Genomic DNA, 19,120 nt, shown 5'->3' on the forward strand with positions numbered 1-19,120 from the left:
AGAAGGTGTTGTTGATTTAAGCAGGGATGATGCCATTCTGAAATTAATGGTTGTGGCTTCCAGATTTGGTGCCAAGCTGGACCATCTTCATTGAAGAAAAAATCTTCAGTGCAGTCGTACTGTCTGTTAGTAGTTTTTCCTCATAATTAGGCAGCTCGGGGGCCAAGGAAGAGCTGTCTTTGCCTGAAAGAGATTTCTATCAAAGAGCACCATCATGGTATCTCGAGTGCTGCTGTTCCTGCTTCTGCTGGGGTCCCATTTTCCCTCTGAGATGCTGGTGAAGAAATGTCCATTGAATGTGATCAATGAGCTACATTACGGGGACAATTTCTACAAGCCAGGAGATTATCTGATCAGTGGAATCATATCTACAGCTAATAGTATATTTCAACAATATGAGTTCAGCAGGCCTCCACGCCATACATTTATCAGGTAATTATTGACATGAATGTGCCTCTAAGGATTCATTTTTCCCTCTCCAATATCTTTTTAGTAAGGAATAATTCCCAGTTCCCAGTTCATGGCCTTGTTCAAGAAGCCTATTCTTTTTCCTCCACATTTTCTTTAAGTAAAAGGCATTTTGGATTTTTTAAAACCTGAAGTGTGTCTTTTGAGTTCTTCAACAAGGACAAGCATCAACACCAGATGCTTCCCAACTTCTAAAAGAAACACTGTTATTTCTTAGTCAAGCAGAAAGGTCTCTCTGGGTATGCCATGTGCTAAGAGTATGACAGAGAAATAAACAACTGAATTGGAAGAGAATATTTCTGAAATCGATTCATATAATCACCAAGGGAGGAGGATTTGTCATATATGCAGAATAAAGTTCAGGGAAATCTTCTGGCACCTGAATGATAATAAATTTGTTCTTTACCGAGCAGAATCCAGAGTTAGAAAGTACCATAAAACAGGGGGTATCAATATCATTAATTCATTGGGCATTCCTATTGATATGGTTCAAGAATTATACACTAATAAAAAATAATTAACACAATAGCATTTTATTCTCTGGAAAAGAAGAGACTGTAATCTTGGGTCACCTACCCATAGCTCTCTGGTCAAACAAGAAAGAGAGTAAATAATTAGGCTAAGGCATATACAGTAAAAAAGGGAAGTATGAAGTCAATGATTAGATTAGAATCAGTGTAAAAGACAACAAATTTAGACAGGTGCCCATCTCACTGGACGTGAGTCTGGGTGATGTAAAACTAACAAAACAGTGTCACAACCACTAAAACACTGAAAACCATAAACATAATCAACATACATAAAAAGCAAGATTGCAGGAGAATTACAGCCATCTAAGCACAGTGCAACCATCTCACAGGCTCCCCATGGGATCCCAAAGCTTGTTGCAAAAACCACATTTTCAGGGCTTTCCAAAAGGCTAACAGGGATGGGTCTAACCTCACCTCAGGGAGGAGGATGTCCTTTAGTAGGCGCTTGAGGGACAAATATGATTGGGATTTGCTGAGGGGAATTCAGGACCATCCTATTTTACCCTTGTGATCTTTTCACATCGGGGTGGTTTCTTCCATCTTGAAATAGACATCTGCATGACCAACAAGGGAGAAAGCCATTCCTTCCTCCAGAGAATGATTTAAAGGTAAAAAGTGTGTATCTAGAAACCTCAGAACCACAGGCATCAGGAATGTTTGACGGTACTTCAAAGCATTCAAGTGACAGAAGACCTAATCACTGTTTTCACAACATGCTAAGGGTGATGGATTTTGATATTGCTTTTCACGCATGTGTTGTGGAAACACAGGCACAGTTGGGGTTACGGAACATAGAGCAATACATTATTTGACAGTGCTATTCTGCAACAAATCAGTCTCCTGATTTTTTTAGTTTTATTTAAAGTCAGGACCAGAAATATTGGAACAAGGATAACTGTTTTGGCATTTGGCCTCTGTAAACCACCACATTGAAGTTGAAAGGAAATACACCCAGATGGGAGCAAAATCAGGACTTTCAGCTGTAATTCAAGGGGTTTGACAAAAGTGGGGCACTAGCCATTCAGGAAGTACAGCCAGCGGCATACACACACAGACACACACACACACACACCCATCATTGGTGGCTCATAAGTAATGGAACAAACCAACATCATGACAAACATAAGGATTACCTTTAATACCTGGATGAAAATCCTTTGCAGTCAATGACTGCCTGAAGTCTGGAACCCATGGACATGACCAAATGCTGAGTTTCCTCCTTCAAGATGCTTTGCCAGGTCTTTATTGCAGCTGCCTTCAGCTGCTGCTTGTTTGTGGGTCTTTCTGCCTTCAGTCTTGTCTTCAGGAAGTGAAAGGCATGCTCTGTTGGGTTGAGATCAGGTGACTGACCTGGCCATTGAAGGGCATCCCACTTCTTTGCCTTGAGAAACTCTTGGGTAGCTTTTGCTGTATGTTTTGGGTCATTATCCATCTGCAATATGAAGAGGCGTCCTATCAGTCTGGCAGCATTTGGCTGAATCTGAGCAGAAAGTATAGCCCTATACACTTCAGAATTCATCCTGCTGCTTTTATCAGCAGTCAGGTGACCCAGTTCCATTGGCAGCCATACATGCCCATGACATAACACTGCCTCCACCATGTTTGACAGATGATGTGGTATGCTTGGGATCATGAGCTGTTCCTTTCCTTCTCCATGCTTTTCTCTTCTCATCATTCTGGTGCAAGTTAATCTTGGTTTCCTCAGTCCAAAGAATCTTATTGCAGAACTGGGCAGGCTTTTTCAGATGTTTGCTGGCAAAGTCTAATCTGGCCTTTCTGTTCTTGAGCATTACCAGTTGTTTGCACCTTGTTATGAAGCCTCTGTATTTACATTCATAAAGCCATCTCTTGACTGTATATATTGACAATGACATGTCTACCTCCTCAAGAGCGTTCTTGACCTGGCTAGATGTTGTGAAAGGGTTCCTCTTCACCATGAGCAGAATTCTGCGGCCATCCACTTTATTTCTCTTCCATGGTCTTCCAGGCCTTTTGCTGTTGCTGAGATTGCCAGTTAATCCCTTCTTTTTCAGGATGTTCCAAACTGTTGTATTGGCCACTCCCAATATTTTTGCTATCTCTCTGATGGGTTTATTTTGTTTTCTCAGTCTAATGATGGCCTCCTTCACTCGCATGGACACTTCTTTGGACCTCATGTTGAGAGTTCCAGGGAACAGCTACCAAATGCAAATGTAACACTCAGAACCACCTCCAGGTGTTTTACCTGCTTGATTGGTCAGGGGGACCCAGGAAGCAGGCCACACCTGGCCATGTAGCTTCTTGTCAGCCATTCATTCCATTACTTATGAGCCACCAATGATGGGTGTGTGTGAATACCACCGGCTGTACTTCCTGAATGGTTAGTGCCCCACTTTTGTCAAACCCCTTGAATTACAGCTCAAAGGCCTGACTTTCCCCCCAATCATGACTTAGACACAGAATCATATTGGGTGGTTTCAGGTAAGGTTCACTTTGACCCTGATCTACCAAGCTTCTCTTCTGCCACTTCTTTTGGAAAGAAAATCCCATTGGTGTACATGAGATTTTCTGTCTAATGGGAACATCCAGAGAAGTCTATCCCCTAGAAAGGTCCTGTAAAAAAGTAATACAGGAATTTCCTGTTTTTTTTCATTCTGCAATGACTGCCTGACATAGTTCCTGCATTGCCTTGTAATGAAAGTGAGTTCTGGTCCCACCCTCCTTCTTTGCCCTCTGTGAGATCAACCAGACTAGGTTGAACATTTATACAGTGGTCTATTGCATCCTCATTCCACTGATATTTCAGGCTGTGGGACTTTCACGAGGGTGGTTCTAAATCTAAACTTGAATTGATCAGTGGCAGATGTGGTTCAAGTAACAGCTGCTGGCAATACAACATGTGTTCATAAACTGAGGAGGAAAACCTTTTGATATCTCTTCTGTTGTAGTATAAGGAGTATGAGCTTCAGCCACATCTTGCCTTTCTTGTTTGCCACTCATGAGATCAATCAGAGTCCTAGGCTGCTCCACAATATCTCCCTGGGCTACAACATCTATGAGAACTTTTTCAACCCCCTCATAACATACGAGGCCATGATGGACATACTATCTATGGGGCAGGAGAATATCCCAAACTACAGTTGTGGAAGAAGAAAAAATATCTTGGCCATTCTTGAAGGGACTAATTCGGAGCTCTTTAATCATGTTTCAACCATGCTGAGCATCTACAAAATCCCACAGGTATGAATATCAATAGAAGCAAAGTCCATTTTGAGAATTCTCCAGATGAGTCCAGAAGGGGGCACTCCTGAATAGCACCAAGCAAAGTTGGAGTCAGATGGTCACTCTTAAAAGATCTGAGATAGGTTCATTTCCTTTGTATTACCTTGGCCTTTCTGACAGTGGTACCCAACATGGATTTGGACACAATATATGGTTTTTGTGACTTTCTCCTTTTCTGCTATGAATTGGACTCACAACCAAGAGCCTTTCCTCTCAGAAACAACTAGAGCAAGTAGACAAATAGATCTATCTGGTCAAAATGTTCAGAAAAGAGCAAGAAAAGGATGGAGAAATGTTAAGGCGCATAACTGCTTGTCATAAGATAGCAGCATGTGGTCTGTTGCCAGAATAATTCAATATCATTCTGTATTGATAATTGGGCATGTCAGGAGGTAGAAAGAAGTCAATGGAATCCATTCAGAATGGGTCTCTAACAATTGAGAGTGATAAGAGAGAATCCAGAATGTATGGGTGCCAAATGAGTGTGGACTGAATTCTTCAGTGAGTGATACAATATAGGTGGGTTTGGGACATAGAAAGGACTGAAAGGACTGAATTGAGGACTGAACGTTATGAATCCTTCATAGGTCAAAAGAAAGAGGAAGACCAAGAAAGATGTTCTGGGATGCAATTTATGAGTGGATGAAAACCAAGAGGGGAGAACTAATGACACCCTATGACACCAGGCATGGACAAAGTGGATGCAAGGAATCTTTCTGAGAATACAAAGGCACTGAGAGGACAAGGGCACAGCCAGCCAGCCACTGTAATGTGCTTTGAGGCACAAAGGATGTCACCAATCATTTGCTCTATACCCAGAGTTGACCTCCACTCTGCTTTGAACATGAGGCTGGGGCTGTCCCAACAGTTTAGTGAGAAGAATGTTAAAGTGGAGAGATTGGTAGATTTCCCTGCCAGTTTTAAAAAAAAAAATTATGAGTCTATCTCCATAGGATGGGATGGGGCTGTCAGTGGAGATGGAGGAAAGTTTGGACAGATGGCTAAAGCAGTGGGATAGACAGCTTTTAGAAAGTAATTGGCGGGGAAATTCCTAAGACATTAGGAAACAGTGCTCACCCCCTACTTTACTGAGAATCTCCTACCCACCACCTGGATCACTTACAGCCTCTGATCTGTTGGGTGCTGAGAGCTACAGGGGATCCGCAGAGGGAGTAGGGCTCCTACAGGCACCAAAAGGTCTCCACTGAGCACCATGTGCATCAGCCCAGACTAACCTGGGTGGGTTGGGGTTGTTGGTCAAGGGTCACCTTGGACATCAACCACAAGGAGAACAGGCTTTTCTTAGCCAGAAAGGACATAAACAGAGATGACACAAGCAGGAGAGAGATCATCAATGGAGATCGAACCTTTCATGCAGCTATTGCCTATTAGCTCAACAGCTGTGGAAAGCCCTTTGATTTAAGCATCTGAATATTTTCATTGAAAGTGAGACAGACCACCAACCTTTCATCTTCTTTCTTAGATCAACTATGGTGTTCTCAGCCCCATTCCGGAGCATAAGCAGCATTTCCCTTTTTTCTACCGGGTGAGTCCAAAGCAAGAACCTCCTCACTGGGCGATTGTCAAGCTGCTCCTGCATTTCCGATGGACGTGGATCGGCCTCGTTGCTCCAGACAATGAAAACGGGGAAAAGTTCCGAAGAAACTTTGCACCTCTAGCCACAAAAATGGGAATTTGCATTGCCTTCTCACAAAGCATCTTAACACTGAAGTTGAGAAAAAACATGCCATACTCAGAAGAATTTAACAAAAACACATTTCTAAATTTCAGAAAGCGGAAAGTAAAAATAATTGTTTGTAAATTAGACATCCAAGGCACGGTATTACTAGCAATACACATAAATTTTCTTGAAAAGTGGAACTTATGTGAGGGGAAAGTGTGGCTTGCAGCAACTTTGCAAGACATAAGTGTGAGATGGCTTTACCAAGAGCTTGATCTCCAGCACAAACATCTTTTGTTATCCTTCTTAACTCAGACAAAAAGAAAGACACAGTATTATGATTTTAATTCATATTACTCTGCTATTGATCAATATGGGGAGGCAGCATTCCAGTGTTCCTATTCCAGGCCTGTGTTGTCCAAGAAAGTTTGGGAAAGATGCTTAGAAAAAATGAACTGGGAAATGCCACCCCATGATGTGGTTGCAAGAATCCTGTCTGAGGATGGCTCCAGTATTTCTACAGCAGTCCAGGCCGTGTCCTGGGTCCTCAATGCTGCCTATTCTGCCCAACTGAGGAGGAGGAGGATGTGGGTTGGAGACCATCAGACGCTCCAGATGGTACAGCCATGGCAGGTAGGACTTCTCCTCGAGGTTCCATTGATGCTCCTCCTTCAATTCCTCAGTGTTAAATTGGGTGTAGGCAGAGCTGCGGGAGGAGGGGGTACATTGTTTTGAACAAGGATTTTCCAGTTGTCATGTTTGTTCTAATCTTCAGCATTAAGATCCTTTCTGCTTTTTTAAGCATACAACCAAGAGTGCTAAGATTGTGGTGGTCTGAAAGTCAAATCAATCAATATGTCAGGACCATATAGTCATGTTACAAACTTTCTCCAGTTCCTAACCCAAAGCTGAGCCTGTGTAACTTCATATTCGTAATACCTCATATTTTCCATCTTCTCCCATCACAAGCCTTCCTATTTGCCTGGTTTGTGATGCTTCGATAGTGGCTTTGGTGATGGGACAGCAGAGGCTGGGATCTGCCCAACCCCCTTTGGCCCCTTTGGGCTGCCGTGGGTATGCCCCTCATGCCTGGATTGGGATTCCCTTGTATGGCCATTTTGGCTATGGCAGCAGGAGCGATCTGGCAGCAGATACCTGTCAGCATAATTCCTGATCGCTCCTTCACCGGGCATTGCTCAGCCATTGCCCCAGTCCCTCACCTATGTGGATGTAACAGTCTCAGGCAAGACTGCTAGACGTGTGTCTGTTTAAAAAAATAAATTCACTAGCAGCTCTTACAGTGCAGGGTGCAGACTGAAGGGAGAGGCCACACACCAGCACCCCCTGGTTATTTTTTCTTGGACAACATGAGCCGGCTAGAGGTGTGATTAAGCAAGAGGGTGTGTGTCCAAGGGACAGACCACAAGTGGAAAAACCAAGCAAGCAGCAGTAACAGACAGAGAAAGATGGCAGAAGAAACACTGAGCAAGGGACGAAGATTGAGGGTGCAAGATGGAAGAAAGGAGGAGGAAGAGGAGAAGGAGAAGGAGGAGGAGGGCAAAGGCAGGAGAAGACAACAGAGAGTGGCAGGCAGAGCAAAAGAGTGAGACAGACCAGCAGTGCAAGACAAAGGGAGAATGAACTTTAGGCTAGATCCCTCTGTGGCAAGCTTTCGGGGCCAGCGGCATCCACGTAATATTTAAAGGTATAGGTATATACATACATACAAGATTTTTAGAAAGAAATTAAAACATGAAATATGAATAGGATCTCACGGGATCCCAAACACTGACCACCAGATCTAATGAGCTTCATTTATATTTTGGGATTTCCCTCTTAACGTAATTTTAGGGAGTTGTTAGAATTGGTTTGCTGACTTTTGGCTTTATGGGACAAGTCACTGAGTGGAATTAACTGTTTCAGGAAACTCACAAGAAGCATGTGGACCAGATCCAGTTTCCCTTGAGAGGAAGGGAGAGAGACTTCCTCTAAGATCCTGAAACTCTTTACAGGCAGAGGCACTGACCTGAAAGGTCCAGTTATTCATACCAGTCCCATAGCTGTAATAATAGCCATATAAACATTGAATTAGGGCTGAAATGGAACTGGATAAGATATGGGCGTGGTTTTCCTTCTCTTTCTAGCTTCATCCTTTCCTGAGAAATTTCCAGCTTTACAATCTTTCCGTGGGTGGTGTTTATTTGGACGAGAATGGAGATCCCACCACTGACTTTGATATCATGCACTGGGCAGTGTTCCCCAACAAGTCTACTGCTGCGGTCAAAGTTGGGAGAATAGAAAGAGAGGCCTCTTCAGAAGTCAACCTCTCCATCGATCCAAGTGCCATCATGTGGCCAGCATCATTCAGTCAGGTGGGTGATCCTGCTGCATTTTGGTTCTTACCATTGATCGGCTGTTATACAAGCCTCCTTAGACACAAATCCCTTTGAACTCAGGGCGGAGCAGTTTCAAGGAATGGAATCCTTGAATGGAAACCCATTAATTCATCAGACATAACTGCATAATTATCTTATTTTATTTACTGATTTTCACATTTCCTCCCCACCACAATACAAGCAACTCTGGATGGATTAAACAATATAGAGACATTAAAACACAGGGAGTCTTAAGAAACAGTAAACAATTTAAAACAAAATAAAATAAAGTCAAAGTAAAGCAAGGCAAGGCAAAAATAATAACAGTAAGAAATAACAATATAGCAGACTTAATGATAAAAGATGGCTAAAAACTCCCAAGCCTGTTGGAACTCTCTCCTGAACCAGTCAGTTTTCTGCACCCTCCTGAAAGCCATCCACAAAAAAACTATATGAATACATTTTTTCAGTAGCATGCAGAGGACACTAATGGTGAGGCAGCTACCTCACTGATGTATATGGCTCAGGATGTAGTGTTGTGTCCTACCCCACAGCATAGCCAGGGAGGTATTTACCATGATCCAGTTTCAAAAAGCCTCTGGTATTTTGCGTTCCCACTTTTTCTTCACATGGAGGAAGACTACATGTGTCATGGGCTGCTTTTCCTGGACTAGTCCCCAAATCTGTGGCTTTCTGAAGACTTTGCAGCATAGAAGGAATTTTTTCTTTTAAGTCCATGGAAGACTGCAAGGGTTTCAGTGATACATTTCCTAGTAAGCACCTCAATAAACTTGTAGCATGCCTAGATCCTGTAATCTAGGTTGCAGTTAACACTACGTAGGAAAGACAGAATACTAAGTGGGGGAAAGTTATGGCTGAAGAAACCTGTCCAAAGGTGGAGTCATCTGTACATTACAGTGTAGGAAGATTTGGTGGGCTCACTTTTCTGTGTTACATGAACACAGCCTTAATATTGTGGATCATGACTTGATACAATGTGATTTCACATTTTGCTTTCAACAAATCATGATTAAAAGAAATCATGCTTTAGCCCAGTATGTGTACCCAGCCCATAACACATTTCAGTTCACAGAAACACCACCCCCATTCACATGGTTATCTTGCTTAGAGTCAATCACTCTCCTCTTCAAAGTTGGACTCAAAGTTGGACTTTGAAGAAGCCAGAGAGAAAGAGTACTGGCGCTTTTGAACTTTGGTGTTGGAGAAGACTCCTCGGAATCCCAATCCAGAAGAATTCTCATGAAAGCAGGCCTGGTTCAGATAAAATCTCCTTTGTTGGATGGTACATGCAGCTCGAAGCAAAGCATTGCTAAAACTAAAGCCCGCGTAACTTTCCCTCTCCTTTGACCCCCTCTGCTCCCCCTTCTTCTTTTAGCACCAGATTTCTTCCTTACCAAGTCATGGCCTTGTGAATTCCTCACCCTGATAACACCTCTCCTTCCCGGCCTTCGAGATGACACCAGCTCTGTCTTCCTCCCCCCCCCCTTTTTTTTTACAAATGGCAGAATCAAAGCAAGCAAACCCAGCATTTATTATCCCTAATAAATCAGTCCTCTTTTGGCTATTCATTCAATTGCTGCAGGTTCTGACAGTCAGCCATGAAACCAAACAATGGATCATTGAGCAAATCAGCCCACAGTTCTCACTCGAGGCACAAATGACCAGGCTCAAATTTTCCTACTTTGGACAGATCTGCAAAAACCTAGCTCTGTGGAGAAGTCTATAATGCTGGGCAAGGTGGAAGGAAAGACAGGAAGACGATGACCAGCAGCAAGGTGGATCAATACAATTACAGCAGTGATGGGTGTACCATAGGTCTGCCCAGAGTTGATGGGAGTTGGGCAGCATAGAAATTTAATCAATCAATAAAAAGACTTGAAAGACCAGGTTGAAGTCTTTCTGCTGAAAATCCCTCTATGTGATCGCGAACACTCGACACCAACTTCATACCAAATAGTCTAAAAAAAAAAGCAGAAACAGCTGTATGTGCATCTTTCATTGATTTTAGGTTCACCTTTGATTCAGTATCAGGAGCCAGGCTATGGGATGAACTTATCAATCCTGTAATAGTCAAATGGCTATTACTCTTGCTATAAAAGCTTTATGAAAACTCCTAATGAAAGATCGGGCCACCCCACATGGTCATTTGAGAAAGTGAACACTGATGAGGGGAGTTAGGCAGAGTGGGATATTGGCCCCACTACTATTGAATGTCTGTATCAGTTCTGGCTTCTTCCCCACAAATTAGCTCATAGGTTTTCCCCCATGCTTCTATATGCCAATGGCGTAGTTCTCCTGTCTCAGACTTTGACTGGATTAAAATACACCCTAAGATCACTTGCCTACTCACGGTATGTATGAAGAATTCTAAATTAACTGTGCAAAGGGAAGAGTCTCGCTTTTTGATATAGAAAGACATTCAGATAATCTCACTTAGCCAAAGATGTACTTTTAAGGAGCCTCTGGTTTAGGTCAATGAGATATTTAAATTCTGCCATAGTTTCTAAACTGGGAAAGCTTCTAACATTTGTTCAGTTTCATGTCCCACCATCACTTGTACAAGAATGCTCATTCATTCAAATCAAGAATGTCAATTCAGGTGATGTTCTCAGATATGTTTCTCTGTTTTATTTCTTGTTTATTTGACTGCTTCTCTTTTACACTGGTTATTGACTCCACAAATGGAATTGGGTGGGACGTTTCTATGGCTCCTCTTCATGTTTAGAAGGTGCCTTTGTCCAGATGCACAGAAAACTGTCTCCCAGGATACACCAAGCTGACGAGAGAAGGAGCACCAGTCTGCTGCTACGACTGTTCTCCATGCATGGAAGGAACCGTCTCTGGGCAAGAAGGTCGGTGGCTCTAGTGCTACTTTCCTGCTACTTCTAGACCAAATTCCCCATCTATTTCTCCACAATGAAGCATTGGAAAAAAAACAGTCAGCAAACATTTCCAAGATTTGAGATCATCATACAATTTTGCATGATGATGTGGCCATTAAAAGTAAAATAATGAAACCTGGCTGAATCCTTGACCTGCTGTATTCTGTTTGCTTTCAGGAAAGTAGGTAAAACATGTGGGGTTTGGCATCTCACTGATCTTCAGCCTTTAAAAGTCAGTGGCAATTTCCACTTAACACTGAGTTCCTCAAGGGTTTATAGGCAAAAGGACCAATTCTCACTGGAAACGTGAATTTGATCATCATGTGGTTGGCAGGGGAACTCTATCTGGAATGCATATTTCTTCCATTCCAAAAATAAAATAGACGCTTCTCCCCATGTGTTCAGTAACTTCCTTATTGTATTACATTAAAATTAGTTTGGTAGTAACTTTTGAAGAAGCCTTGAGGACCACATGCCAGGTTTTCAGGGGAAGCCTGGAACCAAAGTATCCAGTCCTAAGGTCAAGATTGGGATTCTAATGACCCCATCAGGTTTCAGTTTTGAGCTCAGGTTTTCCATTTAGGTGAGTGTTGAAACTTTCAGCCAGATAGCCACAGGAGTCTTTTCCTACTTTATAGAATTGAGCAGTACAAATCCTTCAAAGAAATGCCTCAGAAGAACCTACAGTGCATCTCCTCTTGAATCATTTCAAAGCCACATCGTTTCCATGCTCACACAGCTGATTTAAAAGCCGTTCTGGCTATCACTGAATGTGTATACAAGACTGGGAAAAGAGGCAGTTCCTGTCATGTTTCCAAAAGAGGGCTGCATGTTGTTCCTTGGTCTTCTGCAGATCCTCTTTGAAAGGATTTGCACAGGACCTGACCCTGATCTTCTGAGGATTTCTGCTGGATCAGAGTGACCCATCTGATCAGGTGAAATTGTACCCAGGCAGGCCAACATGAGGCCTATGAAGAAGGAACTTCTCATTTTCCTTTACAGAAGTTATAACTGTAAATCAGTGATTCTCAACCTTTTTGAAGCTGCCGCCCCCCTAAGGAGTGGAAAATTTTTCAGCGCCACCCTTTGTGAAAATCCTGTAATTTAGGGTATGGGGAGGGGAGGGGGGGGAGTTACTGAATTATAAAAGGCAAAAATTTTAAGTAATTTTTTTCGGGAGACTTACACACCAAATTTGTTCAATTTAACTCGATACTTTTGCCCTGGAAGGTAATTGCATTCCTTTTATTAAAATTAAAATGACTAATGCAAAAAAAAATGCTTAAATGCTCTTTTATGTAAATACGTTTATTTCAAAATGCTGTAAATACATTTATTTATTTTTTGATGCTCGTTTTTTTAATTTTTAATTTTATTTTTTTTATTTTTTTTTGCAAATGCTTTTTTAATGTTTAAAAATTCTTTATTCTTAATTAGATAATTAAAAAAGAACAGCAAAAAATACACTAAAAGAGTAATATCAATGAAACATACTTGATTATGTCAGTAGGATGGTTGTGCTTGATGGTTCAGAGCCAGTTTCTGAACGTTCGGTTCAATATTGTTAGAGAGATGAAGGCGCAAGTCCCCTCTTTCCACGATTTGGAGTCGACTTCTCTTTTTTGTAATTAGATCAGTCACAGCACTGAATCCTCACTCAACAAGGTAGGAGGAAGGGAAGGCAATTACAAATTTTTTGATGATAATCCACAGTCCTGGGTAGAGGCGATTGATGTTACTTTGAAGCCAAAATTCTGTGAGACGATCACCATTCTGGAAGCTGGCTTTCAAAGTTTCATTAGCTGAAAGTTCGGCCAGTTCCTCCTGAATCTGAACCTCTGCTGTCTCAATATTCATAAAAGGGTTCATGACCCATTGAGGGACTTCCAGGGACAAAATATCCTCAAAACGCTCAGAAAAGTCCTTGTGCAAAGACTCAAGGTGTTGACAGTAAACTTGTGTTTCATCGAAGGGGATTTCACTGCTCTTATGCAGATCCGACAAGATTGGAAACTGGCTGAACTCGTTGCGACCAAAATTCTGCTTCCACAAAGTGAGTTTTTTTAGGAAGGCAGAAATAACAGATTTTGTTGTGATCAAATTGAGCTCTTCGCCTTGAAGCTGCAAATTAATTCCATTGAATTTTGCGAATAAATCGGCCATGTAAGAACATCAATCTTAAATTGTAGCAATCTGTCTCTCAGAGCTACATCTTCCTCTTCGAGGAACTCAAGTACAGAGTCGAAAAGATTCCAGAAGCTATTGAGGCAGGCGCCTTTGGAAAGCCAGCGGACCTCGGTGTGTAGAAGCAAGCGATTGAATTCTTCATCGTTGTCCTTACACAGCTGCCCGAATAATCGATCGTTGAGAGCATTACTGCGAATTTTGTTCACAGCAGAGATGACATATTGTAATGACTGATGCAAACGGTCGCTGAGGTTTTTTGCAACTAAATGCTGTCTATGAATCACGCAGTGAACAGCTAAAATACCTGGTGCCTCTTTCTTCAAAAGGGCGATGAACCCACGATGATGACCCACCATTGCAGGAGCTCTATCGGTGGCAACAGACATAATGTTCGCAAGAGGAATATTTTTCTCTTTAAAATAATCTTTGACAGTATTAAAAATAGATTCACCTTTAGTATCTGCAATCAAGCTTCTTGCAAAAAGCATCTCTTGAATAATTTTTCCTTCCTTCACAAACTAGACGTACGCTAACAGTAAAGCCTCATTAGTACTTGGCAAGGTTGATTCATCAACCTGAAGAGAAAATTCGGTGGGTATCAAAAGTTTGCATAAGGAAGCTTCAACATCTTCAGCCATCTCATCAATTCGTCGTCGCACTGTATCATTGCTCAATGGGACATTTTTTATAAGATTGGATGCGGCTGGATGGTGTAAAACCGTTTCTAAAACTTCCTTGACAGCCGGCAGTATCAACTCTTCGCCAATGGTATGAGCTTTCCCCGATTTAGCAATTAATTTTGATATATTATAAGAGGCTATCAAACCATCGTCGCATTTTTTTGATGAGGTTGCTAGTAAGCCTGTGACAGACGGTGCCTTCAGAAACTTGTCCCTGATGTTCGTGAAAAACGACAAATCTTTATTTTGTTTGTCAGGATGAATTTTTTGCAGATGCTCCTGCAAACGAGACGGTTTCATTGCCTCATTAGATAACACTTTGTTACAAAGTAAACACATGGGTAGTTGCGAGTTCGACGGCGAAGGAACAAATCCGAACTTCAAGTACGTGGAACTGTATCGACGACACTTCTTTTTATTAACCGACATCATTGGCGGCTGCAAAATATGATGAGGGAAAGATAACTATTTCTCAAAATTAATAATTCACGACCACGATAAAGAACTAATAAGCGCACTTACCTAGCCGACTGGCCAAATAAACAATGAAAGTAAATCGAAACTGAGGGGAAAAAACAGAAATGAAGCGAACAAAAAGCAACTCAAGAAACACGGGTCAAATCAAACATTCATATTGAAAGGACGCTCAACGCACGCACTGTGATTAATCGCGCGGGAAAACAGCTGACGCACACGCTGCAATTAATCGCGCGGGAAAACAGCTGACGCATGCGCTGTGCTGGTTGGGATCAGAGAAGAATCGTAGTGTCGAGTTCTTCAAGGTCAGCCTACCTAGAATACAAATTCGTCTCACCATTCTTAGAAGTGCGTGAGGGCAGCCGTTGCGTAAGTTCCTTTTATTGCTGGTACAAATGGTGTAAACCGGATAATTGATTTAATACATTTTTGGGGGAGTTTTAAAATTAAGTTCGAATGCCAAAACATGCTCATCGCCCCTCTACGGCCAAAAACATGCCCACCGCCCCCCTACCGCCCAAAACAAGTTCACCGCCCCTCAGCATCTTCCCACCCCCCCCCCAGGGGGTGGTACTGTCCCCGTTGAGAACCAATGCTGTAAATTAACCTCTTAATCTATGGTTACAGTGTGATTTCCATTTTTTTTTTTAAATCTTTCATTTGTTCTAATCCATTGCTGGCGGCAGGTATTCGGGCCTCACCCTTCGCCTTCCAAGGAGTCTCATTGATTGACGCTGCTCTGCTTGCCTCTGCATGCATCTGGATCTGGGGCTTGGGGGTTGTGCCTAGTCATCCAACTGCTCCAGCTGATCAGGAGAGGCCTGTGGCTGATCAGCCTCAGATGCTTCATGCCTTAATGATTCCTCAGGCTGACATTCACAGGCTCAGCTGGAGCAACGTTGTCAGAATCAGAGAAAGGCTCTGAATCATGGCTCATGACAACCAAATATCAAAAGTTCATTTTTTCTGTTTCATGCAAAAAGTCTATAAGGGCTTCCAGCCAGTGTTATACTTAGTTAATGTCTTTTCTCTCATCAATGATGTCAATTTGGCCATCTCAGCAAGTTCCAACATCTTCACCATCCATTCCTCCATTGTGAATAAGTTCAAGCCTTTCCACCTTTGTGCATGTAAGAATCATGCTACAGTTACCATGTATAAAAACAAAGTTCGATGACTTTTTTCCAACTGTTTATTGATCAATCTCCAAAGAAACACCTCTGCTTTCAACTGTTTCTTTAAGATCTTCTCAATTACTGTATGTAGCTGAGTCCAACATTTTTTAAATTTTTACTTGTCCACCAAGTGCCAACATGAGGCCCATGGTAGGATTTAAAGACAACGCCCTGCTTCTCTTTTAGCTATCACTTCAAATTCAGCTGCATATCCCATAGCACCTCCTAACTATTACCCATCAATCATTTGTCCTGCATGAATTATCTCTTATCTTTTTTGGAACCATCGTAAGCCCTAGCTAAATACTGCAGAATGTGAGCCCCACCTCTCCTCTTCTCTTCTAGCAAACCAGCTCTCACTTGATTGGTGATTATGTGACATCAAGTTCTTTTTGATTTCTCACTGCCACATAGATAGAGTTTCTCCAAAACGAAACACTCACTTCATCACCTCAAAAAACATAATCCCAATCATTGATTTAAACTGGATTTTTCATGATGTTACAGCCACAGGTATTATTAGATACTAGCTAAAGAACAATGGCCTGTGTTTTTCAGATGCATCCAGTTGCAGCCAATGTCCAGATGACCAGCATTCTAATAAGAAGCGAGATCAGTGTGTCCCAAAAGTTATCAGCTTCCTATCCTATGAAGAAAGGTTGGGTCTCATCTTGGCTTCCTTGGCCCTTGCTTTCTCCCTAGCCACCAGCTTCGTTTTGGGAATCTTCATTAAATACCAAGAAACTCCCATTGTCAAAGCCAACAACCGAGAACTCACCTACATTCTCCTGGTTTCCCTCCTCCTTTCCTTCTTGACCTCCCTTCTATTCATTGGTCACCCCAGGAAGGTGACCTGCCTTCTTCGACAAACCACTTTCAGCGTTGTTTTCTCAGTGGCTGTGTCTTCATTGCTGGCCAAGACTATCATGGTGGTGGTGGCATTTTTGGCCACAACGCCAGGCAGCAGGATGAGGAAATGGCTGGGGAAGACTTTGGCCAACTCCATTGTCTTGTTCTGTTCTGGGATTCAGGTGGGCATCTGCATGTTATGGTTGGGAATCTCTCCCCCATTCCCAGACTCTGACATGCATTCCCAACCTGGGTACATCCTGCTGCAATGTAATGAAGGCCCAGTCATCATGTTCTACACTGCACTGGGCTACATGGGCTTTCTGGCTGCCATCTGCTTCTTGGTTGCTTTCCTAGCTCGCAGGCTGCCAGGGAGCTTCAACGAAGCCAAGTTGATCACCTTCAGCATGTTAGTTTTCTGCAGTGTTTGGGTCTCCTTTGTGCCCACCTACCTGAGCACCAAAGGGAAATACATGATGGCTGTGCAGATCTTCTCCATCCTGGCCTCCAGCCTGGGCTTACTGGGCTGCATCTTTCTCCCCAAATGCTACATCCTCCTCCTGAGACCTGATATGAACACCAAGGAGCACCTAATAATAAATTCTAAAAGAGAACTGGATTCTTTTAGATAGGTAAGTAGAAGGATGGAGGGGTGGGTAGATAGGTAGAAGGTAGGGAGATAGGGAGGAAGGGAGGGAGGTAGCAGATGATGATAGAGATACATAATCTTCTGTCCCCTTTGAATATTGATCAGGTTGACATACCTCGGTAAGCCATATTTCTGTTGATGCAGCCTAGATTTCCTTTATCAGTTTTAGATCATTTTGAATTTGTTTCTGTTGTCTAGTGTATTAGTTATTCCAGTAATTTTTGTGTCATCTGCAAATCTGATTAAACAACATCCAAGTCATGAATAGTATAGAAGCGGCCAGTCCCTGCAGTAAACCAGAATGAACATTGTGGAACTTCCCGCTCACTGTGTGCATTTTATTCCAAACTGGGATTCAGTGATAGAGGACATCCTTATTCATGATAGCCAGTAACGGAATAAAGTTTAGCCTGCTTTGATGTTGCATCAACATTGATTATAAATTGTCACACACTCCATAGGATCACACCAAAAGCCTGGCAAATGCAGGGTCCTGCTTTCCCACGTTGGGGAAATTCTTCATTTAGTTGGATATTTAGAGGTGATATAGAAATTTGATTTGCACTTTTTCTTTTTTAAGTTGTTTCTCTTTTTTTTAATATATGGGCTGATTACTGTTTTGTTTTATATTGTGTATTCTGATATGGTTACGGGCTAATCAATCAATAATAAACTGATTTAGTTCCATATTTTTCCTTATCACCCGGTAGAAGTTGTTTGCCCAGTGCCCTTGGATAAAAAAGGAACCTCAATGGTTTGTGTGAACAGAAAGTTTTCAGTAAATTCAGTAAATCATGGGCAAACTTGTTGTTTGAAGAATGACATATTTCTTCTTCAGAGAAGATAGTTATAGAAGATATATACACACACACACACACACATATTCATCTTGAGAGAGGCAGATTACAGGTATTGGGAGTGGGGGAATCAATGCAAACCTTCCTTCCAGGTTTCCCAGTTGCCATTTATGAAATAAGCTGTCAGCTGATTGGGCAGCAGGGAAGGGAAGGGTGTGTGTAAAAAGAAAAAAAAAACAGAGCTTGTAGCCCCCTCTGTGTGATTGAACCCCTCCCTTGACTGTGGCTATCATCTTGACTTTTTTGACCACCCCCTGTGGCCCTGCTGAGCACTTATGTCCTATGTTACCAGCCTCCCCACAATGTCTCACAAACTGTAATTTTTGTTCCTTGCATTCCTAGATGATCCAATATGCCTTGATGGAACAATCCTCAAGAGCAAAAGGGGTTCTCAATGGCAAGAGGGCTGTGTTCAGGAAAGCACAGGAAGCATACAAGAAAAGGAACCTTTAATTTATTGCAGAACATTCAACATTCATAAATGTAAATACATGGTAAAAAAAAAAAGAGGAAAGACTGTGTCCTCTAAGTATTACATAGCCCCTGTCCAACTTTGGCAGCAAAATGGCTGGATTTTGCTTGGGTAATTTCATATCTTTTAGGTTTTGGACAGTGGAAAATGGGAATGGGAGTGGTTTGCCTCTGGAGGCTTCCTGATTCTACCTAGAGATGTAAAATTTCCGGAAATTTTGAAGCCATGAGAAAAAAACGGTTTTTTCCCTGTTTTTTTCTGGAAAAAATAGAAATTTTGGAAAAATTGAAAACAAGTTTAGTGTGGAGTAGTTTTACAAATTGTGTGAACTGCAGTGTATATAAAAGTATTATGCTTGCAATAAAACAGGTGAGCACCCCCCTTTCCCTCAAAAGCAACAAAAAAAGCAAGAAACCATCAACATAAAAAAGAATCAGATTTGCCCCTTAGCACCAACAGCAAATAAAGTTAAGGTCCATCTCAGTATTGAAGCTCCATAGAAGGTCTACCCCTTGAGTGGTGCTTTTAAAAAAAAGAAACAGAAGACAGAACATAC

General features: G+C 42.0%; 1 protein-coding gene across 1 annotated transcript; it reads left to right on the forward strand.

Moving 5' to 3' along the window:
• The first annotated feature begins 3,983 nt into the window (after nt 1-3,983).
• Nucleotides 3,984-17,218, forward strand: LOC107326676 (vomeronasal type-2 receptor 26-like). The gene is made up of 3 exons (XM_088128574.1): nt 3,984-4,217; nt 11,062-11,188; nt 16,296-17,218. Exons 1-3 carry the CDS (start codon nt 4,071-4,073, stop codon nt 17,216-17,218), a joined length of 1,197 nt encoding a protein of 398 aa, XP_087984700.1. The 5' UTR covers nt 3,984-4,070.
• The last annotated feature ends 1,902 nt before the right edge of the window (nt 17,219-19,120 follow it).

The sequence above is a fragment of the Python bivittatus genome, unplaced genomic scaffold (genome assembly GCF_059951505.1).
Source record: "Python bivittatus isolate LINGU-HERP-01145 unplaced genomic scaffold, Pbiv_v1 ctg000750_np1212, whole genome shotgun sequence".
Classification (NCBI taxonomy): domain Eukaryota; kingdom Metazoa; phylum Chordata; class Lepidosauria; order Squamata; family Pythonidae; genus Python; species Python bivittatus.